Source organism: Belonocnema kinseyi, chromosome 2, assembly GCF_010883055.1.
Source record: "Belonocnema kinseyi isolate 2016_QV_RU_SX_M_011 chromosome 2, B_treatae_v1, whole genome shotgun sequence".
Lineage (NCBI taxonomy): Eukaryota > Metazoa > Arthropoda > Insecta > Hymenoptera > Cynipidae > Belonocnema > Belonocnema kinseyi.
In genome coordinates, this window is record NC_046658.1 from 120,030,660 (window position 1) to 120,058,350 (window position 27,691).

Sequence of the window (27,691 nt, forward strand, 5' to 3'; positions counted from 1 at the left end):
TTTTTAATAATAATGAAAAAATATATTTTTAAGATTCACGGATCTTAACCATTTGTTTTAACAAGATTTAAAATGTTTGAATTAATATTTTTCAAAGGAAATTAGTTAGTTAGGAAATGTTAGTATTTTTATAACAAATTATTAGAATTCAAAGAATATTTTAACAATTTTAGGTTATGTTGGTATATTTCACGTGAAAGTTGTCTTTTTAAACAAAAAATCATTAAATATAAATACAATGATTTTTGTTTAAAATAATAAAATTAGAAAACTTGAAGAATTTCGTACTGTATTAGCGTTTCTCTTCGAAAATTGATTTTTTGATTCAAAAGTTATTAGAGTTGAAAGAATATGATTAATTTTTGAACAATTTTAGATTCATTTTAGAGTTTCATAGGAAAATTTATTATTTTAAAAGAAAAATCATTATTTGAACAAGATTAAAAATACTTTAACCATTTTTCTGTTACTGTTTTTCGTCGAAAATTGGTATTTTTAATAAAAACAACAAAATTTGTAATGTTTAAAAAACTTAATAGCTTTAGTTTCAGCAAGATTAAACATTTTTTAACTAAAATTTTGTACAGGTATCGGTAATTTAAAAAATCTTCGTTAGTCTTTTTCGATGGAAATTATTAGTATTTTTATAGTTTATTAGATGTCAAAGAATATTTACAATTTGCATCAATTTTAGGTTATGCTTGTAGATTTTACCTGCAATTTGTATATTTAAATCCAATAATTTCCCTTCGAAATAATACAAATTACAAACTTGAACAATTTTGACAAAATTGACATTTTTATTAAAAAATTATTAGCTTTGTTTGAACTTTGAAATATTCTCAATTTGTGAACAATTTTAGGTTATGTTAGTGTTTTACAGGAAAAATTGGCATTTTAAAACAAAAATCGTTACAATTTTTAACAAGATTTAGAATCTTAACAATTTCGGATTATTTTTGTCGGAAATTGGTATTTTTGATAAAAAAAAAAGATTTCGATGAAAATTCATGTTTTTTAAACACTTTCAGGTTATGTCGACACTTTTTGACTGAAAATGCTAGAAATCGGTGATTTTAAACAAAAGACGTTAGGTTTAGAAGAAAATTTACAATTTTAAACAACATTTTCTTTCAAGTTTCGATTGTTAATAAAAATTCATTTGATTTTTCAGAATATTTACAATATTTCAAACAATAATGGGTTACTTTGTATTAATTCTGAAGTTAAGATATCAATTTTTATCAGTTACCAAAAATATTAACATTGCTTTTATTTTATTTTCGATAATAGATACTGTGAAATACAAAATTTTTGTATCAATAATAAATCTATATTTTAATTAAAAAATGTCGCGAGACAAAATAAGTATCACGCGCATGTTTATTTTCTAGTTTAAAAGTAAAAAACATATTTAAGTCTTAAATATTTATTACATTCAAGAAAGCCAGCCTACATACAATATTTACACCCGAGAATCAAAACTGAGTTATAATGCAGTTAAATTAACAAAAAGTTAAAAAAAAGCTATTAAACTCCTGCTTTTCTCAAAGTTGAGAATTCTCTTTTGCTGCACTCATAAACTTTTCCTACAGATCTATTTTTAAATATTTAACATTTTATGCGTACCATCATCTCTCGTAAAAGTATAATACATTCCATAATTTAATCATTCCTTAAATTAGTTTATACAATTTTTAAGCTTGGTTTTAGTACAGTTAAAATACTTTGTTCCACAATTTGTTATGAAATCTTCTGTAAACATGAAAAATCTACAAAGCAGGCTTCGGAATAAAAATACAAGATTGTGCTCCCATTTCGAGAAATTCTACCAGGGTTGCTACAGAATTTTCTCCCCAGTCTTTCTTCAAAATCCGGTGAATTCTGAATAATTTTTAATAATATTTTAATCAAAATTTACAAACATACTAAAATTATAATAATTTTATTCTCAAATTAAAAATTTTAAAGTAAGCAAAGTAACAAAATAATGATAAAAACTTTGAAAATACATAGGAGACTAAAAAAATTAGTAATTTTTTTTAAAAATTCCAGGTCTTGAAGCAACCCCAAATACGTATATTGCGTGAGAGTGTCAGATTTTTTACTCGATATCAAGTAATACGAAGCAAAAAGAAGGAAGTTAACTACAAAAATAGTTATGCCATTTTTTTACGATCCCGCAGTGCTCGAGAAGATTGATTAACTTTGGAATAAACTAGATGGGAGGAAAATTGAAAATCCCCCTAACTACGGAGACTCTGCAACCGATTTTTCATTTCCTCGAGTTCTTTTTCGTCGATATCTTTGTCTGTCTCCTCTTCTTCTTTCGAAGTTGAAGCACCTATTGTGTCCGTTACAACAGCTGGAGCTCTGCCCATTTGTCCTGCAGTTATTTCCCATAAAATCTGTAAATAATTTTTTTTTAAATAAGATAAAAAGGTCTCGGAGCCTATTCAGAGATAAAAAGTGTCAATAGTGACATCATTTTTTTTAAATTGTAGCTTCTGATAAAAAAGTTATAATTAATAATTTATAATTATACTAATTTTTTAAATAATAAATTTGCAACCAGGCACCGGATCGACTATAATGCTAGGTGGTGCTTGTAGTCAAAGAAAAAAAATCCCGGTCATTTATCGTTTCGCAAACATTTTTCACGGTCAATGGAATTTAAAAAATCGAAATTTAAAGCTCAAAAATTTTCCATTTGAAGAAATAAACACTGAGCTGCAAATTAATGCATTCGAAGTGGAACTCTTGAATTTTTCAACTGAACAGTTTTAAATTAAAGGCAGTTATACTGCCAAATAAAAAATTTTTAAATTAGATTCAGTTCCAAAAATATGAAACCATATTATCTTTTTCAATGCTCTAAATTGAAAAATCAATCAGTAAATTAAAAAAAATTATCATTTAAAATAATTTTAAGCTGGAAACATTAAAAATTGAACGATTCTTTTTAAATAAATGAAACACTTCTTAAATTAAAAGTTAAATTATTTTCAAAGTTTAAATTATTTCAAATTTTTTTCCAGAACTTCTGAACATCTTTCTAAATTATTCGAAATTTTTCTCAAATTTGTCATAAAATTTTTTGTAAAATCCTGCCAAATGAAAAAAAGACATTATTTTTTTATAATTTTTTAAATCTTTTTAAATATTCTTTTAAAATTAATTTTTCGAAATAAAAAATCCCTTTCAATTTGCCCGAGAAAATGTTTTTTTATTCTTCTCAAGCCTTTCAAAGGTCTTAAGACGCTTTTAAATTTTATTTCAAAACTTCTAATCGTCTTTTTAAATGATTCGAATTTTTTCTAAAATCGTTTCTACAAACTTTTTTAAAATCCTGTCAAATTAAAAAAAAATGTCCTTATAATCTTCCACATTTAATTTTGATAATTTTATGAATCTTTCTAAATCTTTTCAAATATTCTCCTACAATTAATTTTACAGAAAAAAATCATTAATCATTTTCCAAAAAAATGTTTTTTATTCTTCTGAAGCCTTCGTTTAAATCATACAAAATGATTTCAAATTTTTAATTATTTTGAATATCTCTTCAACTTACTCGATTTTTTTGAAGGAATGATAGGTGTTTAATTGTTAGTTATAATATAATTTAAGAATTTGAGTTACAAATGAAAAGTTATTAAATAAAACAATTGAAATTGTAACGTTCAAAGTTTATTTTTATTTGCTTTTAGTTTTGAATGTTTGGTTTATAATTACTGATTTTAAATGAACAGTCAGATATTTTTAAATATTAAGTGATTGTTATTTTACTTAATTAAATTCTTTTAATTGAATAGTTTAAAATGGATAGACTGAAATAATAATTGAAATTTAAGAAAAACCTTCAATTATAAATATATTATTTTGAAGTAATTTTAAAATAAAAAATAGTTGATGAAGTTATAATCGGGCGTTTACATTTTTTTAACTCAATAAGATTTTCCAGTGGAATCAGTCTAACTTTTAACGCTAAAATCTGAAAATTTCAAATTGATAACAAATCGTCTTGTGAGATCAATTATTATTTATTTTTTAAATCTTAAAATACAGTTGAAATTTAAAAATCATGAATTAATTTATATTCACAGCTGATAAACAAATTTTTTTAATGAAAAATCTTCAATTATAAATATATTATTTTGAAGTAATTTTAAAATAAAAATTAGTTGATAAAGTTATAATCGGGCGTTTACATTTTTTTAACTCAATAAGATTTTCAAATTGAATCAGTCTAACTTTCAACGTTAAAATTTTTTAAATCTTAAAATACAGTTGAATTTTAAAAATCATGAATTAATTTATATTCACAGCTGATAAACAAATTTTTTTGATGAAAAATCTTCGATTTCAAACGCTTCTAACATTTGATTGTATAAGTTTTAAAAATGGCAACTTAATACAAATAATTGAAACAACAAAAGGCTTCTGATATTCTGGAAAAATTAAATACTAAAATTACTTCCTTTTAATTAAAAATTAGAACTGTGAAATTCAAACATTATTAAAAACATAAATCCTTTTAACCCGAATTATTTTAATTTTGAGTGGATTCAAATTAATGAATAATTTCGAATATTTGATTTACACATAATTTCTGATTTTAAATTAACAGTCAAATGCTGATAAGTTTAAAAAAAAATTCTTCTCTTTTATAATTACAAAAATGGAATAGAATTTGAAATGTAATAAAAGCCTTTAATTAGGAATCAATGATTTATAAATTATTTTTAAAATTGAAAATAATTGATAAAGTTTCAATCGGAAAATACGATTTTTCTAAACAAAATACATGCATTTTCAACTAAAAAATATCAATCTTAAAAAAATTGGAAACGTTAAATTTTCAGTACAAAAAAAAAATTAATAAAAAAAAAAAACGATTTTTAACGTAGAAAAATTAGAAACCGAAAATATGAATTCTCAACAAAGTAGTTCAACTTTTAGCCAAGTAGTACAATTTTCAACCAAAAAAGATTCATTGTCAGCGGCGAATAATGTCATAATAAATATATCAACTAAAAAATATTTTTATTTTAAATAAAAAACAGTTAGATTCAACCAAATATAATAAATTGAATCAAAATAGTTGAATCCTCAACCAACAAAGATTAATTTTCAACTAAATAATACTGACAAAAGTATTATACCAGATTGGCTGCAAAACTTCATTTTTCCCTGATCATTAATATCTAAAAACGAGAATTTTATAAGCAGAATGTACAAATTTCAAATTGATTAATTATTATTTTTGAAAGTTATTTTGAAGCGCCTATTGTAGAAATTGCCTGCATTTACCTTGTCGACTTCTTCGTCAGCCTCTTCCTCCATATCTTCGGAATCTTCGATAGATTCCATAGTCTCGTCCATCATTTCTTCGATGATTCCGGCCTTCATCATTTCTTTCGACAACTCTCGCATTGTGGCTGCGACTTCTGGTACTTTGACCAACGACTGCATTGCCTGCATCACTTCAGTTGATTTTGAAACAGAGCCGGCTACTCTTATTGTTGCCAGCTGGTTTTTTAGTTGCAGCGATACGGAATTTAGGTGGGCTTTCGAGGTGTGTAGCTTTCCACATGCTTTCCGGGCACGGACCACTTCTTTGGCTAAAATTTTACACACATCTCGGTCACCCTTTTTCGCTGCGTCCTTCAGGGAACGTTTAACTTTGTCCTCTTCTCGCTCAATTGCTGAGGAATAACGATTACTTTTTTAAGACACTAACAAAAAAAATTTCCAAATTTGACACGCTTGGAGCAAAAGCGAACTTCAAAAAAAAGGTGCGGAAAAGCGAATTAAAAACATGCGAGAGCAAAAACGACCTAATAATTAGCGAGAGGTAAAACGACACTAGAAGGAAGGGAGAGGATTCCCCCCACTTTGCTCCTGCGAAAAACAGCTGCTCCTCAAATTTATTCTGCTTTTAAAATCCTAAGTTACCTAGAATTATTAGATTTGTTGCGAAAAGGAAAATATTATTTACTGATGTAAATATATATAGGAAACAAGATTTCAGGGCGGTAAATAACTATAAATACATTTTATTACTGAAATTTTTAGTTTATACTTAAGTTTCCACTTGAAAAAATTAATTTTAAACTTTAATTAATTTTAATTATATAATTTCATTAATTAATTATAAATTAATTTTTCGAGAAAAAAAATCTTTTCAACAAAATTGCTCAATTTTCAACTTTAGAAACGAGTTTTAATCTAAAGCAAAAATATTGAATCAAAAATCGAATAGTTGAATGCTTGGATAAAAAATGGAATTTTCAACGGAATAGTTCAATTTTCAAACAAAGAAATTAACTTTCAAGTGAGAAAGTAAAAAAAAAATTATTACCTACAAAAAACCAAGTTTCAACAAAATATTAAAATTTTCAAGAAAAAAATTTCATTTGAAAACAAATAATTTAATGTTCAAACCAATAATTTTCTACTGAAAACATAAATCAAAATTTTAAAAATCAAGCTTGTAACAAGAAAAAGAAAACAAATTTCGAACAAAATATAATCTCAAACTATATTAAAAAAGCTTTTACAAAATGGATGCATTTTCAACGAAAGAAATGAATTTTTGACTGAAATAGACGAATTAAAAAGAAAAGAATAATTCTCTAACGAAAAGAAATGAATTTCTAACTGAGAAAGTTCAATTTTGAAGCAAAAAAATGACAGAAAATTGTTCAATTTTCAAATTAAAAAAAATTTCAGCTGAAGATGATACATTTCAGGGTTCAGTATAAAAAATTAAATTTCAGCAAACACTTGAATTTTCAACAAAATAGTTCAATTATCAACAACAAAGGAAAAAGAATTTTTAACCAAAATAATACATTTTCAAACAAGAAGAATAATTTAATTCCAAAACAGATGAATGTTTAACTGAAAACGGTCAATTTTCAAGCAAAAAAAAAAAAAAAAATAAATTTCGAATCAAATAGTTCAATTTTCAATGAAAAAAGAAATAAATTTTCAACTAGAAAATATAAATTAAAAAAAAAATTATATAATTAAATTCTCAGTTGAATTTTTGTTCAGCCCAAAAACAATCATATTCTTAACAAAATAGTTGAATTATCAATAAAAAAATTAATTTTTAATGTCAAATATAAATTTTAGACCAAAAATGAAACAGTTAAATTTTCAATTTAAAAATCAATTTTGAACAGCAAAAACAATCGAATTTACAATAGAATAGTTAAATTTTTAAACAAAGCAGTAAATGCACAAACAACAAGAGTAATATTCTAGTAACAAGATGAATTTTCTACTGATGAAATTAATTTTCTTTAAAAACGACGAATTTTGAAGCAAACACGAAAGCAATTTTCAACTTTAGAAATGAATTTTAATCTAAAAAATAAGTATTCAACCAAAAATGGAATAGATAAAATTGACTTTTTAACAAAATAGTTTAATGTTCAATGAAAGAAGTTAATTTTCAACAACAAAAAAAGAAATCTCTTTAACCAAAACTGGAACAGTTAAATTTCTAGCTACAAAAATTAATTTAAAAAAAATCGAATTAACAACAAAATAATTACATTTTCAAACAAAGAAATGAATTTACAAACATGAAGAATAATATTCTTATAGAAAAACGAATATTCTAAAAAATGCATGAATTTTCCGTCACACAGTTGAATTTTCAACAAGAAAAAAAGTGTTGAAAAAAAAGTTTAATTTCCAGCCAAAAATGAAATAGCTATATTTTCAGTAAAAATATGATTATTAACCAAAAAAAGTAAGTTATAACAAAATATAAAAATTTTCAACAAGAACAAAATGAATTTTCAACGAAAGAGTGGAATTTACAACCCAAGAACGAAATTTTTAATAAAAATACATCAATTTTGAAACGAGAAGAATAATTTCCTATCAATGAAGACGATTTTTCAACTACATAGTTGAATTTCCTACTAAAAATAATTCATTTTTAACAAAAAATGGAATTGTTAAATTTTCAGTTCAAAAAATCAATTTTCAACCAAAAAGGCTTTTTAAGTCCAAAAAGAAAAAAATGTCAATATGAATTTATAACAGGAAAGTTCATTTTAAACCAAATAAAAAAATTTTCAACAAAAAAAGTTGAAACCTCAATAAAAAAAAAATATAATACTAGAAGTTTCAAATTAAAAAGAAGTGCCTTTAATAAAAGAGAGTTAGACTTTCTTATTTGTTTCTATTAATAATTCAGTTCGCATTTGAGGCGAATGACGAGAACTATTGTTTAAAATTAACATTTAAATTCCTTGTTATGCTGTCGACTAATGTAGTGAAATGGTTTTTTGTCGATAGAATGATGATTTTTGATCTACTTATTTAAATTTTTTTTACAGGAAGAGAATAAACATTTTGGTTAAAATTTCTTTTTTTTTGTATGTTATTCTTGTGTTAAAATTTAATTTTTTCAACTGAAACCTTGAGCAAAAAATGGAATTTTCAGTTAAAAAGTGTTTTTTTTTTTTAGTTGAAAGTTCGTCTTTTTAGTAGAAATTTTTCCTTCTTCTTCGAAAACTGATATTTTTGATAAAAAATCATGATGTTTTTGTTAAAAAATTTTTTTTTAGCTGAAAATTGAACTATTCCATTCCTGGTAAAAAAGTTTGTTTTTTTTAAAAAACTATTTGTTTAGAAATTACTTTCCTTGATTAAAAATAAATTGTTTTTTGGTTGAAATAGAATTTTGTTTTAGTTGAAATTTCGGCTTTGTGGTAAAAATTCATTTATTTGAAAATTCTTCTTTCCATTCAAAAATAAATTTTTTTGCCTTTTTATTAATTTTTTTTTACTGAACATGTATTAATTCCATTTTTTGTTAAAAATTGATCCCTTTTAATTCAAATCCAAGTATGCATATGGTTAAAAATCCATCTCATTGTTAGAAAATTATCCTTGTTGTTTGTGAATTCACTTTTTTGCTTAAAATTCCAATCTGCAGTTATTTTTTTAGTTTTAATATTAATTTATGAGTTAAAAATTTGACAATTTTGTTGATTAAAAAAATTTTTTTTTTTCAGTGGAAAATTCTTCTTTTATAGTAGAAAATTATCATTCTTGTTTGAAAATTAATCTATTATGGTAAAAAATTCATTATCTTGGTTGATCATTTTAAATTTTTAATAAAAAATTCGATTCTTTCGGTTGAAAAAACATTTTTTAACACTTCAATTTTAAGTGAATCATTTTTTATTTCAAATATATCTTTTCTAGTTGAAAATTTATTTATTTTTTCATTAAAGATTGACCTATTGTGTTAATTTTTTTTCTTCTTAAAAATGGACTGCTTTCAGTTATTAAAAGTTAATGTTTTTTTATTAAATTATTCTTCGTCTTTCAAAAAGCATCTGTTTTGGTTAAAAATAATTTATTTTGTCTTCTTGAAAATTCTAATATTTTGTCCATTTTCCGTTAAACATTTATCTTTTTAGTAAAAAATTCAATTATATGGTGGAAATATTTTCCTCTTCACAACAAATCTAATGATTCTAGGTAACTCAGGATTTTAAAAGCAGAATAAATTTGAGGAGCAGCTGGTTTTCGTAGGAGCAAAGTGGGGGGAATCCTCTCCCTTCATTCTTGTGTCGTTTTACCTCTCGCTAATTCTTAGGTCGTTTTTGCTCTCGCGTGTTTTTACTTCGCTTTTCCGCACGTTTTTTTTTTTAGTTTTCTTTTCTTCTGAGCGTGTCAATTTAATCCTTTAAAGTTCTAAATTAATTATTTTAGGATCAAAATGAAATCTATTTTGGGGTAAAGTACGTTACAGTTTTTTGGGGAGGGAGGGAAGGCGGGTAAATTGATACTGTTATGTATTATTTTTAACAAATAAAACTTATAGAAAATCCGTGAATCCAAAATTATAGCAATTCGTTAAAGTTCAGCAATTATAACAAAAGATTGTAACGACGTCATCAAGACTTCAGTATTGGTATAATTTTATAATAATGATAATAATAAGAATAATAAAATTATACAGATATTTTAGTCTTTATAACGTTAGTTTCGTATTTTGATTATTTTTCATCATTCTGTCAAAAAATTCCCAGAAGAACAAGTTATTTTTTTTAAATTACATATAATTTTCTAGTTTTTAAGACATATTAAACAGGAAGTAAAGATACTTAAATCCTTTCGTAAAGAATTGAATAATTCAAATGAATTGAATTGAATAAATCAAAAATATGTTAAAGAAACAGTTTCTTTAATTTAAAAGAAATATTTTTCCAAGTGATTTTGACATTTTTAATCTTTTTGATGTTTACCATTTTCGACACTGACCTATTTTCAATATATTTGCAATTAAAAATCCTTTCAACTTCTTTAACTTTTAACGTTAAGAGTTTAAAAAAAATTTTAAACACCTTAAGGTTGTAAAATTATAGGTTCGTTAAATCCTAATGTGTATAATTTAGAAAGATGTTGTTTTGAATATTGTTTTTTTTTTAAATATTTTTTATTAAAGGTTCCTAATTTTAAATATGCATTAAACAACATTTTTTTAATTTGGATGATTTTCAAGATCAAGAGTAATGTTTTTCAATTATGAACCTGAGAAATGAAAGAAATTTCAAATAAAATCAGGCATAATTTTTTAGTGTAAATTTTCAAAATTAAGAAAACCTCAATCTAGAAGATTTACAATTGAATGCTATACAATTTTTAAGAGCAACAATTGAAAGTTATGGATTTTTTTCAATATTTTAATGAAAAGTATTCAATATTCAATATATATTTTTGAAGGTTTTTGATTTCGAATGTTTGTTTGGAATAGTTGAATTTTTTAAATTTACAATTGAAAATTCTTCAGCTTTAAAAATTTTCAATTTAAAATTATGTAAAATTAATTACACAATTTTCAATGTTTTTTTTGAAATAGTTAATTTTTGAAGAATTAAAATTGAAAATTATTCAATTTTGAAGACTTAAAATTCATACTTATTTAATTTTATAGACTTGCAATTTATAATTCTACAATTTTTAAGATATACAACGGACGATTTAATAATTTCGAATTTTTATGATTTAAAATTATGTAATATTGAACTTTTCCTTGAAAAATGTACTTCCATTGCGAAGATTTGCAATGAAAATTTCTTCAATTATGAAAATTTGCAATTCAAGATTCTTCAATGTTTAATGTGCATTATAAAAAATAAAGCCAATTTAAATTCTTTTTTTTTAAATAGTTCAAGTTTGACGATTCAAAATTCTAAAAATGACAGTGCTGACATATTTTTTGAAAATATTTTATAAAAAGTAACATAGGCTGGGGGACGGGGGGTCCAACATTTTAGGGAAAATTTGATTAATTTTAAAAACATTAAAAAGTTTTTAAACATTAAAAAAAATTCTTTAGAAAGATTTTTGAAAATTTCATTAAAATTTATATTTTTTGAGTTGGATAGAAATCTCGTAATAATTTTTTTTCAGGATTGTGAAAGGTTTTGAGATAAGTACAATTTTTTTTCTTAAGATGCCAGAAATTTTTAAAAATAATTTCTTATTTTCAGGGTGGCCACTATTTTTCAAATTTTCGTCCCCCGACTTTCTCCCGATAAATATTCGTGATTTTTCCCAGTTTAGAAAAAATATACTACTCTCTGTGCGACACTCACAGTTTTTTCAAACATCTAATCATTTGCGGAAGTCGATAAGCATCACCAAACCTTTTTACAAGAAATATATTGACTTTGAATCATATAATAAATAGGATAAGGAAAGCGTGTGTCTAATAAAGGAAGATACTGAGACACGTTTTATTTCTTAATATGAAAAATATAAACGATTAAGAAAAACCATTATTAAAACAATTTTTAAATATTAAGAAATTATGTTTTAAAGATTATTGAAACAATATTTAAAATTTTTATTTTAAAATTTTAAATAATATTTTCGAATTGAAAGCGTCTGAAAATAAAAAAAAAACATATATATATATATTTAACGATTTTAGACAATTTATTTAAGAAAAGGAGTTGTATAATTTCTAAGTCGAAGCACTAAACATTAAAAACATGTATTTTGATTTGAAAAATCACAAAAATGAATGAATTCTGATTTAAATTTCGAAATTTTAAATTTAAATTAATTAAAAATTTTCTACTCTGGAACCGTGATACTTCAACGAATGCAAACTTAATTTAAAACTGGAAAATATCTTACTCGCCAAAGATTGTGATATAAAACTTATTTTATACTCAAACCCTTTAAAATTTCAATTATTTTATGTACATTTAAATCGCTTAAAAATTAATAATTTTCAAATTGTTAATCATACTTTCCAAAATTCAACTAATTCTCTTTTAACCGAAAAATTAAAACCCACGGAAGGGAAAAATTAAAAGTTTTGTGTTCAACATGGAAATACAGAATTCTAAAATTGCAACCATTTAAAATTACCGAAATTATTAAATTACTAGCGTATCAATTTTAAATAGTTTCTTTAGAATTATTATTTACAATAATAATTCAATTATAATTAATATATTATATCATTAATTTAGAATTATTCTTAATTCTTGAAATTTGTAATAAAAATGTTTTCAATTTCAAACGATTTTTGTTTTGTTTAAATCTGAAGTAAACAAAAACGAACAATTCTGACAAGCCTATTTTTAGCCGACACATTTATTAATATCAAATGAAGTTATTAACAAAAAAAAAAAACGAGTAAATATAAAAAAAAATAATGTAAATTAAATTAAATCATGAATTGTAATTAGAACATCACATACCAATTTGTACACTGTCATTTCGTAGAAACCAAGAAAATGTATAGATAACATTTTTCAAGGTTGTGAGGTTAGGAACACCCAAGTCTCTAATTGCTCTTATTACTCTCGAAAGGCATACGTATATTCAATAAAAGGAAACAAATAAAAAAAGCTAAGATGGAATTATCATTTATCGAAATATTTTTAGTAAATTACTCACCTCTAACTTGTCTGTCTATCGAATAACCTTCTTTTCGTAATTTATGTGACCATTCCTGAACCTAGAAATTTCAAGATCAATATTAATAAAAAAGTTTCTATTAAATTTTCTGTGTCACAATCTAACCATTTCTTTGGGATTCTTCTCTTGAGATTTTCCGAAAAGACCCATTTTTTTGGAAAAACCGATAAGAATGATAATAGAATTGACAGATGCGATTCAATTAATTTGTTGATGGTTGATGTGGATAACGCCTAGCCTATGTGCTTGTGGTTTGTGCATATGCGTATAGGGGCGCCTAACCAAACTTTTCTACCTTACCCACCGTGCCGCAAGCTCAATCAAGCGCGAAATTTGAAATTAATCGATATGCATCAAACACATTACATACCTAGATTTAATGCTTTCACGATGATTAATTTGGATAAAAAGAGATATTTCGGGTTCTAATCGTGTACAAAACTACGAATTTTGCCGATGTCTTTTTAATTGAGATTCCATTTTTAAACTTTACACTTCGATTCATATAAAGTTCTATTTTCAGTGCTTCATTTTATTATTATTTTTTATTTAGGTGGGTCAGACTTTTTAACATTATATTTTGTACTAAAATTTAAGATCTAACTTTTATTATGAAAGTATAATTTTTTTAAGTTGAAAATTTTGATGCATATTGATGAAAGATGTCAAAATTTAATTTCTTCTACTTTGTTTATTGATCGTGGAATTAATGTTAATAAAAAATTCTATATAGGTTTATTTATATCTATTAAAAATTTTACAAATTACGGTACGATTTATTTTATAATTCAAAATTTTCGAATAAGTAATATTATTTTATGATAAAATTTATATCTAAATGTTTTTAAGCATTACTGATAAAATAGAATTGATTGCAAATGATATTTTAATCATGAAAAATGATTTTGTTCTTAACACTTGGCTACTATTTTATAGTTTATTAAATGTTTCAATCTTTATATGAAATGAGAACAATTAAATTATGGAAATTTTTTAAAATGAATTAGCTCGTATTTTACAAGATTAGTTTAAACTTTTGAATATTTCAACTAATTTGAATATATGCCGAAAAAAATCTCGAAGATTTTGAATAATTTTTTTATTTTGCAGGATTATAAAAAACTGTATTGAAAAGATTTGAGCAGATTAAACACTTTTTTTTGACTGGCGATTTATAACAAAATTTCAGTAGAAAATTAATTTCTTGGGTTGAGAATTGAACTATTTTGTTTAAGTTCCTTCTATGTAAAGAAAATTTATGGTTTTTGTTAGAAATCCAATTACTTTTTTAAAAATTAATTTTCTTCGGTTTCAAAAAAATGTAATATAATTTTCTAAATTTAAAAGGAAATTGAAGATAGAAAAATGCGTCAAGAGATTCTTTTTTAGCTTTTTGAGAGAAACAACTTTGCTGTTTTGACTTTATTTTTACCTTGTCACGATTTTATAGAAAAATAAATAAATGATCATAATAACAATAATTGGATAAATTGAACTAATTATCAATAACGAAAAGGTAAAACAACGTCATAAGAAATAATGTCAACTTCGTTTACAAAAAATATGATGTTGTTTTCTAAAATGTGACATTTATTCTCGAAAATTTCTTATCAGAAAATCTGCATTATCTTGTATCAAGAGAATACAGAACCAATTGTTTTTTCACATTAAATTTTTTTAATTGGGTTAATAATAAAAATTAAAATAATACATAAATTAAAAAATATATTTATCAAATAAATTTGTTTTTTTTTATTTATTATTTACCATTTTTTGTTTTATTATTTAACCATTTTTTAATTGTTTAGATTCGCAAATTTTCAAATTCGGTAATCTCATAAACTTTGAGGTATTTTAATATTCGAGAATTTAAAAATTGTCGGCAATTTTTTAACTTCGTGAATTTCATATTTTGTATATTTTTCTTTCGGAAATATTTTTAATTTCATGAATTAGTTGTTAATTTAATGGATGACGAAAAAATTTAGATAGAAATAATTCTGGAACTGTATAATTTCAGAAAAAGACAATATTCGACATAGAAAATGGCTGAAATACCAAAATATCCGACACTGTCCAATTCCTGACCAGCAAATTCTTAAAATTCAACAATTAAAAAATTAATTTGTTAATTTATTCACTTGAAAAAATATAGCAATTAAATATTTTGACGAAAGAAACATTTTTTCTAATGTTTATGTATTTTTTAAATTATTGATTCCTCGGATAATATAAAATGATTTTTTATTCTAGAAATAATTTAAGTAAAGTTTAAGAGATATTTAGAAATTTTAAAACTTTTCAAAAATAATTTAGAACTTGCAGATTTCATTTAATTTAAAGAAATTGAATTTAAGTAAATATTTAAAATATTTCAAAACTTAAAAAAAATGTCCAAAATTTTTTTAAAAAAGCACCTGAAAGTTCTTAAGGCAATTTTTTAAAATTTTGTAGAATTTCTTTTTGAAAGACCTCAGTAGTTATTCGTAAGTTTCTATCAAAAATTATTTGCGCACGCCAAACTGAATAGCTGCGCTATTGACTATGCTAGTAAAGTATAAATAAATATAAAATTGTGCAATTTCTTTAAGAAAATAAATTACAATATTTATTAAAATTCTTATGTCCAACGCAAATTTTATTTAAAGGTTCTTTGTCAAAAAGTTGTGGAATTTTGAGTATGGTCTTTTTTTTCAACAAAACTTATCAGAGTAAGCTAAGTTGAAATATAATATTGCCCTACATGAGTTTTGCGAATAAGATGGAACCTAGTGCTTCCGAATGAGTTTTTCCTGCTGAATACGAATCTGAGTTCAAAAACATCCTCTCACGTCACGTTTTTGAAAAGTAGGGGTTGACATCCCTACACACGGCGTTTTTAGCCATTTTTGAAAAATTGTAGAGCTGAACTATGACGTGCTACAAACTTCGCCAATATCAGAAATTAAAGGCTGAAACAAGTCCTTCCGGATAATCCAGGAATAATAAAATGTGCAGTCTTTTAAACGTTTTAACCCCTTTGTTGGTAGAGAGAATTCGACAAAAAGTGCCCAAAATGGCAGGAATATTTGTTCTCCAGAAAATTTGTATCCTGGGGACTTTGGGGTCGTTGAAACCGAATCTGAAATCAAAATTTATAATTTGAAAAAGCGGATCCAATATGGTGGACGAAAGTACAACAAAGGCTCAATTTGGATAAATATTGGCACTTACGGATTTATGGGGTCGCTGAATCCGAATCTGAAGTCAAAATTTGAAAATTTAAACTGGCCGATCCTACTACTATCGGCGAGAAAACTATAGGCATATGCCTTTGAAGCTTAACAACTCAGTAAAAAAAATGCTAGCGCAACAAAAGAACAGTCATTTAAAAGCTGAAAGTGTTCTATGTCAAAGAGCTTGAAGACGTTTATGCAAAATAATTTTTGTGCTTAGCAGACTGAAAAATGTAAAAAAGGTAAGGATATTTGGGTACATTTAAGAACAGTCAAGTTTAGAGCATTATTTCCTATACAAGGGGCGATGGAAAAAATTTGAAAAATTCATGAGTACGAGGAAAACTGTTGTGAACCAGTTGCAGTTGAGAAATTTGAAAAAATTTAAAAATTGTTGCTTAAAAGTACAAAAATGTGCAACTATATTATCATCAGTGCTGATACGGATATTAAAGTGATTCAAACTGCAAACTGTAATGCATAGGCTCTTTATTTTCAATCGTCCGTAAGGATGTGTTAGTCTTTTTTTTTGTGAAAATCGGCTTTTTGTTTTACTGCCGACCGCTGGTCCCTTTCTACGACACGTGGCCAGGTGCCATCCAAGCATTCAGAACTAGGGGCCGAAGAATGGCACCAGCGGTCGGCAGTAAAACAAAAAAAGGCCTCCCCCTGCTTTCTGTCACTTGTTTTCCAACAAAAAAATGTCTAAAAATATCGCGATTTTCACAAAAAAGAAGACTAACACATCCTTCCGGGTGATTGAAAATAAATACAGAGCCTATCAATTACAGTTTGCAGTTTGAATCGATTTAATATCTGTATTAGAAATGAAGATAATATAGTTGCACATTTTTATGCTTGTAAGCAACAATTTTTATTATTTGTCAAATTTCTCAACTGCAACTGGTTCACAATAGTTTTCCTCATACTCATGAATTTTTTCAAATTTTTTCCATCGTCCCTTGTATAAGAAATAATGTTCTAAACTTGACTGTTCTTAAATGTACCCAAAAATCAGTACTTTTTTTTACATTTTTCAGTCTGCTAAGCACAAAAATTTTTTTGCATAAGCTTCTTCAAGCTCATTAACGTAGAACACTTTCAGCTTTTAAATGAATGTTTTTTTCTTGCGCTAGCATTTTTTTTGACTGAGTTGTTAAGCTTCAAAGGTAGATGTCTATAGTTTTCTCGCCGATAGTAGTGCGTTTAGTGTATTCCACGAAGCCAACAGTAGGATCTACTTTGTATGGTTTAGTCTGTCCCTTTTGAATTTTCCAATTTTTAAGTACCAAGATTTATCCAAATTGATCCGTTTTTTGTATTTTCGTCCGCCATTTTAAATGTTCAAGTTTTGCCTTCAGATTCGGATTCAGCAACCCCAAAAACCCGTAAGGACCGAGATTTATTCAACGTTAGCCTTTTTTGTATTTTCGTCCACTATATTGGATCTGCTATTTCAAATTTTTGAATTCTGACATCAAATTCGGATTAAGCGACCTCAAAACCCCGTAAGTACCGAGATTTATCCAAATCAAGCCGGTTTTTGTATTTTCGCCCGCCATATTAGACCCGCCATTTTGAATTTTTGAATTTTGACTTCATATTCGGATTCAGCGACCCAAAAACTCCCAAGTAAGACTTGAATGAAAAATCGGATTAAATTAAATAGAAAAAAAGAAGATTGACGCATTTTGCGTCAATGCTAACGAAGGATTTAAGTGCTGCTGATTACTGTAAATTCGCGATCAGCGACCCTCAAAACTTCCGAGTAATAAGTTGCAAGGGAATATGATCGAATTTTGGAAAAATGATCCGCCATATTCAATCCGCTATTTTGAATTCTTAAAACCTAAGTGCATATTTGTAATCAGCGACCCTTTAAACATTTAAAAGCACGGCACATTTTATTATGCCTGGGCGTGGGTGTAGGTATGTTAAAATCCTTTCTGATTTGATTTTATTCCTCTACCCCTAGACAAAAACACACTCCCCGCTCTAAGGATGTATGCGATTAATTTGGCATACGGCTCATTTAAAAGGGCTTGTTTCAGCCTTTAATTTCTGATATTAGTGAAGTTTGTAGCACATCATGGTTCAGTTCTACAATTTTTCAATCATGGTTAAAAATTGGGATGTCCACCCCTATTTTCTCAAAAACGTGATGTGATAGGTAGTTCTTGAACCCAGATTCGTGTTCAGCACGAAAAATCCACTTGGAAACACTAGGTGCCATCTTATTCGGATCAAATAATTAAAATTTGCAGGGCAGTGTAATTAATAAAATAATTATAACTTAGGATAGAACAAAAATAACGAATTGATGTTGGAAAATTTAATAGAATAAGACTTTGAAGCATTTATAGTTATCCTTGATCCATTAGTTAGCATTAGTTATCCCGTCGAACATCTTTTGCAATATAATGCTGAAAAATATAATGCCAATGTGGATATCGCACAGGATCGAATAGGACATGGTAGGTAAGGATAGGATCGGATAGAATCAGATAGGATCGGATAATAACAGAAAGGATTGGATATGATCGTATAAGACCGTATGGGATAGGACAGACTTGGATGGGGTCAGATAGGATAGGGTAGGATCAGATAGAATACGACAGGATTAGATAAGACAAGATAGAATTGAATTGGATTCTGCAGAATTGGATAGGATCTGAAAGAGACGGATAGGGCCGGATAAGCTCGGGTAAGATTGGGTTGGAGCGGATATGTAACGATACTGAGGGTTAATATGGGATAGACTCGGGTATGATCGGATAGGCTCGGATGGGATCGGATAGGATCGGATGGGGTTGGAGAGACTAGGATAGGATACTATTTGACAGTATAGGATTGGATAAGATCGGATAAGAAAAGGGCATATGGGATAGGATCGGATAGGATAGGATATGTTTTATCATCAATTCACTTCCAAATTTAACCTTCATTTTAAAAACATCGAAATTGCAACATTTGATAAAATTATTCTGACGTTAAATTCAAATTCTTTTTGAAGGTTCTTTGCCAAAAAGATGGTTAAATTTGCAATAAATTTTAAACAAATAAAGCTAATAGAAACCAGCTAAGGTATTAAAAAAAATTAATTCGATCCTGGAACATCCCGAAATAGAGAAACTTTTTCAAAAATGAATGAAATACAAAAATATTTCTGTGAATACACGGAATGGTAGATAAATTTGATAAGAGTCATTAATGATTTTTGGATAACATATTTACAAATTTTCAATGTAATCTTTTACACGAATTTTTCTAAAACGTTTGACTGCTTCAATTCCCCGGAAAAAGAAAAATCAATGTAATTCGAATTTTCATTATTGCAATTTTACTAATATTATCTTTGCTACCATAGAAAATAAACCTAATGTCAATGCTATTAAAGAAACTGTAGTTGTTCTGTGACATCTTTATTGGTTTTTTGAAAAATCTCGGATTTAATTGACCTAATTATTTGAAATTGTTGTCAAATTTTTTATATTAGCATTAGGGTCTTATGAATATATCTAAATACAAAACATGTATTATTTATACAAATTAAATTGACAAACGTTTCGGCCACGGATAGGGACCAGCTCAGTGACAGATATTTAATTAAAAATAGTCTTTTTTAAATAAAATTAAAAATAAAATCATGCATCAACATAGTGTTTCTATTTTGTGCACCTCCGTCTCTCTTCGTCTTGCTATTTTTATCAGCTCCTTTTCTGCTGTGTGTTTTCCTGCTTTCTTATTTGCTTCCGCCTTCACTGTGCAAGCATTAGTCTTTACAAATTTCACACAACTGTCTATCAGTACCCTTCAAAAATTAGAATGACAAGGTACGAATAATGCCATTTTTTTTATCTAATTTATTCAGAAACTGGTTTTAATATATCATTCCTACCGCACCTATACAATAATAATATTATAGTTCAATCGAAACGTCACGAAATAAGAATTCTGTTCTACACTTGTATCAACTTTAAATGATTTAAATGAGAAAAATTCTGCTATAAAAAACCTATTCATAAAATATTATAAATATGCTAAATATTGTAATGTTTTAAAAACTACAAATGATCATAACTCCCTTACTCTTGAATAAAAGCTTCTAATATTATAGGTCAATCGAGTTGTCTTGAGTCAAGAAATCGTTTGTATTATTGCATCAACTCTAAATTGTATCAATAACAAAATGTTTGCTATAAAAAACCTGTTTGCCAAGTATTACAGAGAGCTGAAAATGTAATATATACTGTAAAAAATACTTTTATCAGTTTTGATATATTGATGCGGCGAAACCAATACCTCTAAATATTGTAAATATTTTTCACAGAATAATGAACACGCATATTTTTATCTGGATAAGGAAACATTCGTTGTATATCAAATTTAAGCGTGACTCCGACATTTTATTAGTCTCTCTTAGAAAAGTAGAGGTACGTTTTGTATAAATAAAGGAAGAAAATTGAAGGAATATTCAGTTGTTCAGTTACATTGGTTTAACGCAATTTATTTTGAAAGTATTTTAATATTAACAAACATGCGCTTTTTAATTTTTGCTTTTCTCTGCTACTTTATTTACATTCTGGAATGTAATGAAGCGTCAGAAATTGAAAAGCTAAATGCAGATCAAGCTAAGAGTGAGTAATACAACTTTTTGAGTCATAACATTGGATGTTTGGAAAAATTAGGCTTTAGCAATGTAATGCGATAAAATGTGTCAGTATTTAAATTTCAGAACACGATTTTACTCCCGAGCGTATAAGGTTACTAACAATAATAAAACCTAATTTCACTTTAAGTTTGTTGGGTTAACAAAGGCTATTTTTAGGCTCAGATTTAGAAAAATCTTTTTTGTGTGAATAAAATCTTAGAAATATTTGTCCTATTTTTCCCTCAATCAGTGTAGAAAATTATCGGCTTAGATTTGCGTCTAGTTGGGGTAAAGTGACAATTCGTGCTGTATTGCGTAAGACAGTTCCATATTTGAGCAACGTGTCCTAAGCTAAATATCCTGTAAAACTTCCTATAAAAGACGATTTTTTGCAAAACTTGCCGCAAAAGGGGCTTTTTCTATTTTGAGGTTTATCAGATTCTCTCTAGGGAGCGTTTAAATATTAAGTTACATTATTTTTGACCTTCCCCCCCCCTCACCATATAAAATACCGTATCACTTCTTCTAGACCCTCCCCCCGCACAACAGTTGCCTGAAATTTTTTATATTATGTTTTAAAACATAATAGACGTTCTATAATTTCAAAAATGAGTTATTAAGATGAATTATTGTCTAGAAATAAATGAAAAAATATTTTGGTGCAACACTAAATGCTTTTTTAATTTTTGTTTACTCATACAAATGTTGAAGTTACCTAAAGTAAGTACTAGTTGAAAATCACCAATTTTAAATATTTTTTTCAATATCATAAATAATTAAAAATAATATTAATAATAATATAACATTCAAATTTCAAATAACTTTTTATTTGTCAAAAGTTTTTAAACACTGTAATTCACGTTGAAATTAAATTATGAGAATCGAAAACAAAAAATAATTACCAATAGTTTGTTTTTAAATTCATATAAAGATAATTTTCCAAAGATTCTTAAGAAAATTAAAAAACGATTTTTGAATATTTCATGTGTGACAGAAAAGAATCTAGAAATTTTGAAAGACAATATTTATTTTATAGGAACTTACAAAATATTAGAAAAAATTCGAGTCTTTTTAAAATAAGCTTCAGACTTCTAGAACTTCATAAGAAATAAAGAAATATTTGATACATTTTCGGAAATGTTTCAAAGTTGTTAAATATTTCTAATCTATTTAAAAGGTCTTATATTTTTGAAAATATTTTCAAAGCTCTTTTTAAAGATCCTGAAGTTTTAAAATCTACATTTCTAAAATATTTCAAAGTTTAAGCTTCTTTTTAAATCTTTTCAGTTCGAACGAATATTTTTTTAATTTACTCATTTTTTTATTCTTTAATCTTACCTACCAAATTGAAAAATTTTACTGTAAAATCTTTAACGCTCTTTTCCGAAATTTTAGGAAATATTTGATATGTTTAAAAAGCTTTTTTACTTGTCTCTTCAATACAATTTTTAAAAATAAAATAATGATTTAAAAATGATAAATTCAGCAAAGTTATAAAAATTTACTTAAAATCTTTCAGATTCTCCTTGGAAAATTTTTGCAATCTTTTGAATGCTTTGAAATAATTTTTTGAAAATAATTTTTCGAAATAAAATTAGGTATAGATATGGTCCATACAACTTCTTTCAGGCCTGAAACTGGCCCAACTTTCTAGGAGAATGTTTACCTCGTTAACCCAGGCGGAAAAATTATATATAGTTTATATATAGTGTGAAGTATTATATATAGTGTGAAGTATTATATATAATATTCATTTGTTTTATACAAAAAATGTATGAAACAAAGGAATGTTTTATATAATACTTCACACTATGTATAAACTATCCATAATAATTTCGCCTGGAGAGGTAAAGGGTCTGATTTATCACCCTTTTTTATTCAACATAAATGCATGCATTTTAGCCTAGCTAGATGGGACTCTTTCCTCGGCCCAAATTCTGTTGAAGAGGAGCCTTCAGTACTATGTTTAGAAGTATAACAAATTAAAAGTAAGCATTAAAAACAAAGAATTTTTTCTAATCATCTAGGTAGCCTTTCAAACAAATTTTAACGTCTACCATTTAAAATATATTTTCACAAGACCGACTGACAAACGCTAGATTAGCTTGTCCCGACTAGCGTCTGACCATGCAAAAACATTTCACTTCTACTCAGCGTCATTTGCGATCAGGATGGTCTAACCTGGCCCTGAATAGTTTTCCGATCATTTTTTACATGAAAATTTGTCAGTTCAAAAGACAATTTTAAAATAAAGAGTCTTTTGAATGAAATATTTTTGAGACCAGACCAAAATTCAGAACCTCTTATTAATCATAAAGTGTTTCTTTAAATTGCATTGGAATGGAGTGAACATTTGATTGACGAAAGGAACGCACAGGGTAAACGTAAAGGTCAAGTTTTGGGCGCTGAATGGCGACTGGGAGTTTGGAATGCTAGATGAGTGAATGATATCAAGGTAAAAGAGTTACGAGAAACCATGCACGTAAGGAAACTAGATATTTGATGTATACCTGAAACAAAGAAAAAGGGATGCGAAGGTAGAAACATAGAAAATGTGGTGTTGAAAGGCGGATTTGAAATATGGATAGTAGTAGATAGTGAATCACACGTTAGACAAGGAGTAGATTTGATTATGAATGAAAGTGCAAGACAACATCTCAGAGATCATTATTTTATATCTCCCAGATTGCTATGGGCTAGAATGAAAGTAGGAATCAGAAGATTATTGATGATAGTGTGCTGCGCCCCAGTTGATAATGATCCCAGAGAAGTAAAAGACACCTTCTGGGACACTTTAAATTATGCAGTGAGTATTTCCGATTATGGTGAAAGAATAATTCTGCTAGGCGATCTAAATGGATGGATGGGAACCCAAGATCAGGATACAGAAAGGGTGTTAGTTAATTTTGAGGATCCTAGAACAAATTATAACAGAGACAGATTAGTTAGCTTGTGCTTAGAAAAGGGCATGTTTATTAGAAATATGTACTTAGTTTAGGTATAAAATGATGAAAGGCTAAGAGTGCTAGTGAAAGAAACGAGGGTCATGATGGGTTCTGTACGCAATACTGATAATTACCTTCTAGTATTTAAAATAAACTTAGTTCAGGGATGAAGAAGAAAGAAAATTAAAAAATTTTTTAAAATCGAATCAAGATTGAGATCTTACAGAAACCGAAACTGTGAATAGATTTTCAGAATTAGATAAACGAATGGATAGAACAGAAAACTTTTAAGGCGCTAATATACAATAAAAGAATAGAGGGCGCATCGGTTATGATCGAGGATGCCATAGATAGGAGAGCGACTGAAGTGTGTCCGTTATATCTTCATGGCTATTTATAATATTTATGGACAACTGTCTAAGGATGACTCTCTTCGATGAAGAAGGTGTGGGTCTCAAAACAGTAAATGTACGTGGAATATAATACGTAAATGTTGTTATGGAAGAATTAATCAAGGACTTGCAAAGAATGCTGAACAAACTGAATACAAGCATCAAGAACATGGGCCTCAAAATTAACGTAAATAAAACAAAAATTATGGCGTTTGAAGGATAAAGTGAGAAAATAATATGTAACATTGTATTGAATGATGAATCTTGGTATCTTATTCACTAGGGACGGAAAGATAGACGAGGATTTCGATAGGCGCATAAACGAGGTTAAGAAGGTTATGTGTAGAGCAGGGTCCATTATCAGAAGTAGAAGTGTATCAAATAAAGCTAAAATAGCAATAAATAATTCTATATTTATACTGACTGTGCTATACGGTAGCGACACATGGACATGAGAAACATTAGTTGACACATGGGTAAATAATCGGTTATAATTGTTCGGGCATATTGAGAGAATGGAAGATGAAGAACTAACGAAACACGTATATCAAGATAAAGTTAATGGCGGCTTGCTTAGAGGCAGACCACGGGAAGAAAGGTGATAGTGTGTGAATGAGACCCTACCTAAAAGAGGCATAAGTCCCATAAAAACGAGAGCTTGCATGAAAAAATGCATGGACGTGAAGAAAGCTATTATAGAGAAGCATGCCAAAACAGAAAAGTATGGGGAAATAGTTAATAAACAGAGTGACTTTGTGAGGCTCTTCAATTGGGGCGATTGCTAGAGTGATTGATCAGCAATATGGGTCATATAAGTGTTGCGGAACGAACGTGCTACTTAAATAAGTAACACGAGAATTCTAGATCAGTCCGATAAACCTCCTTCCTCACATTACTCTCCTCCTCACCGAGTGCCACACCTACCATCAAATGGAAATGGCTTAATGTTATAATAATAGTGTAGTTCCGATTCCCCAAAGTATTTCGAGGATTTTTCTGTGATGTATATGCCCATAAATAAATAGGTCTATCTACTATAAAAGATGGTTTTTTAACCATATACTTGAATTTCTAAAAAAATAATTATTTTTTAAACACAATAGTTGAATTTTGAACCTAAAAAGACAAATTCCCAAGAAAAAAGAGTCATCGTTTATATTTCAAAGAAAAATATGAATTTTCAGTAATGAATTAATTTTTTACGATACAGATGCATTTTTACCCATCAAAAATGAAATTTCAAACCCACAAAAATATTTTTTTTAAATAAAAAAAGAGTATTTATCTAAAAAAGATCAATCTTAAAAACATGTGAAAGTTACATTTTTAGTTAAAAAGTTCATTTTAAACCAAACGAAAGGCTTTTCCACTGAAAAGTTAAATTTTCAGCCGAGCACATAAGCCTTTAATAAAAAAATACATGTTTAACAATACAGTTTAACTTTGACCAAAGTTGTTAAATTTTCAATTAAAAAAAATCCATTTTCAAGAAAATAGTTAAACTTTTAATCAAATAGATCAATTTTTAACTAAATAATATATATAAATCTTCACCAAAGAAATATTTCTTAACAAAGTGATTCAATAAAATCTGTCACACAAAATAGTGAAATACCAAAGCAAAAAAAAAAAGAATTTTTAATCAAAAAGTTTCATTTTCATACAAAAGAATGAAATTTCTACTAAGAGAAATGAACTTTTATATGAAAAAGATAAGTATTCAAAAACATAGTCTAATGGTCTGTTAAAATGATTTAAGTTGTCTTTTCACGATGAAAATATTATTTTTTTAAATTGAGAATAAGTTTCTACGATAAAAATAAAATTTTTAATCTAAAAAGACGATTTTTTTAAACCAAAAAAGATTATATTTGAACAAAATAGCTTAATTCTTTACCAAATAGTTACATTTTTATCCAAGAAAGATTAAATTTCTCCTAAAACAGAAAAAATTGTATTTAAGAACAAGAATTTTGATGAAAAGATATGAATTTTCATAAAAAAATTCCAGTTGCCTTTTCAATATCGAAATATGAATTTTTAATCAAAGAATAAGTTTTTAATAAAAAAATTGAATTTTCAATTCAAAGAGACGATTTTTTTTTAATAAAGAAAGGATGCATTTTTAACAAAATAGTGAAAAACTCTCTACCAAAAAGTTGCATTTTTACCCATGAAAGATGAAAATGTTACTTAAACAGATGAATTTTTAATAAAAAACGACAATTTCAAAATCAAAGGCAAACTTTAAAAATAGAGTTGAAGTTTCAACTAAACAGTTACATTTTTATCAAAGAAATCTAAATATTTCTTTTAAAAACAGATGAATTTAAAGAAAAAAAGTTGAAAAAATATTTGAATTTTAATACAAAGAAAATGCCAGTGTACTTTTTTTTCAACAAAAAGACTAATTTAAAAAAAAAAATAGTTGAATTTTCATCCAAAAGGATTTCAATTGACTTTTCAACACAGAAATAAAAATTGTAAACAAAAAGTGAATCTTCTCGGAAAGAATTGAATTTTCAACCACACATTTGCATTTTTATCCAAAAAAGATGTTCCCGGTTGACTTATCAACAACAAATTATGAATCTTAAACAAAATATTGATGTTCTACGAAAAGAGTCGCAGTTTTAATCCAATAAGACGTTTTTGTAACAAAACAGTTTAAAGTGAGTGAAGGACCCTCTCCCCCCTTCCGAAACAAATCTGAACAAAATGTCTCGACCCCCCCCCCCTTTGAGATGTTACGTAATTTAAGTACGGTCCCTAATGTGTTATACTTATATTACTCAAAACATGAATTTTCAGTCGATAATCGATAATGAAAATCATTAATTTGATTTACAGCTAGATGCATCACACCAGTAGGTCTGGATTCGAAAGATCCCGTACATCTCCAAGTATTTCAATGTGCAAGCGCAAGTGTTCACGTTGCACCATTCGGGCCCATAGAGGTGGGCCTCACGCCTGGTAAATATATGATATACTTACCTAATTTATTTATACATTTTTCTAAAGCTTACCAAAATTATGCTTTTTTTTCATACATGAAAAAAATCAAATTAAACAGTAGTGTCATTATCTGATTTTATGCGACTCTTTCTTAGCATTAGCGCTTGTTTCATTTTCGATGTACTTTTATATGTTACAAAAGTTTTTTTGTTTTGCAGGCCACTGCGTAGATGTACAGCATAGAGATTCGGCAGGAAAAGCAGATAAGTTTAGCTGCAAGAAGTAAAAATCTGTATTCCACAAATTATAGAGATAATAATGAAGTTACAGACTAACTCGAAAAACAATGTTCAGGAATTATATGTTTGAATACCATTTAAAAGATAAATATTATTTAATCAATCACTATAGTAATCACAGTAATCAGTGATTAGTAATATTGTAATATTATTATAAAATATGGTCAGGAATAAGAAATTTTACATTTAAAGTTCTTGGAAACCTGTAAAAATAAAATTCACAATCACGCATAATCATTTAGTTTTCTGCAATGTTGGC

At 26.9% G+C, this 27,691-nt stretch overlaps 2 protein-coding genes across 2 annotated transcripts in view; one reads left to right on the forward strand and one right to left on the reverse strand.

The window, feature by feature from the left end:
- LOC117182600 overlaps window positions 1-27,486 on the forward strand; it is a 49,318-nt gene extending 21,832 nt beyond the window's left edge. Inside the window, exons 4-5 of the transcript XR_004468333.1 lie at window positions 27,029-27,151; window positions 27,352-27,486. The gene's annotated coding sequence lies outside the window, so the exon portion shown is untranslated. The remainder of the gene's footprint in view (window positions 1-27,028; window positions 27,152-27,351) is intronic.
- LOC117182601 (charged multivesicular body protein 3) lies at window positions 1,414-13,216 on the reverse strand. The gene is made up of 4 exons (XM_033375696.1): window positions 13,081-13,216; window positions 12,955-13,015; window positions 5,311-5,705; window positions 1,414-2,408 (listed from the first exon to the last, which is right to left on the reverse strand). Exons 1-4 carry the CDS (start codon window positions 13,123-13,125, stop codon window positions 2,247-2,249), a joined length of 663 nt encoding a protein of 220 aa, XP_033231587.1. The 5' UTR covers window positions 13,126-13,216; the 3' UTR covers window positions 1,414-2,246.
- Window positions 27,487-27,691: the final 205 nt, after the last annotated feature.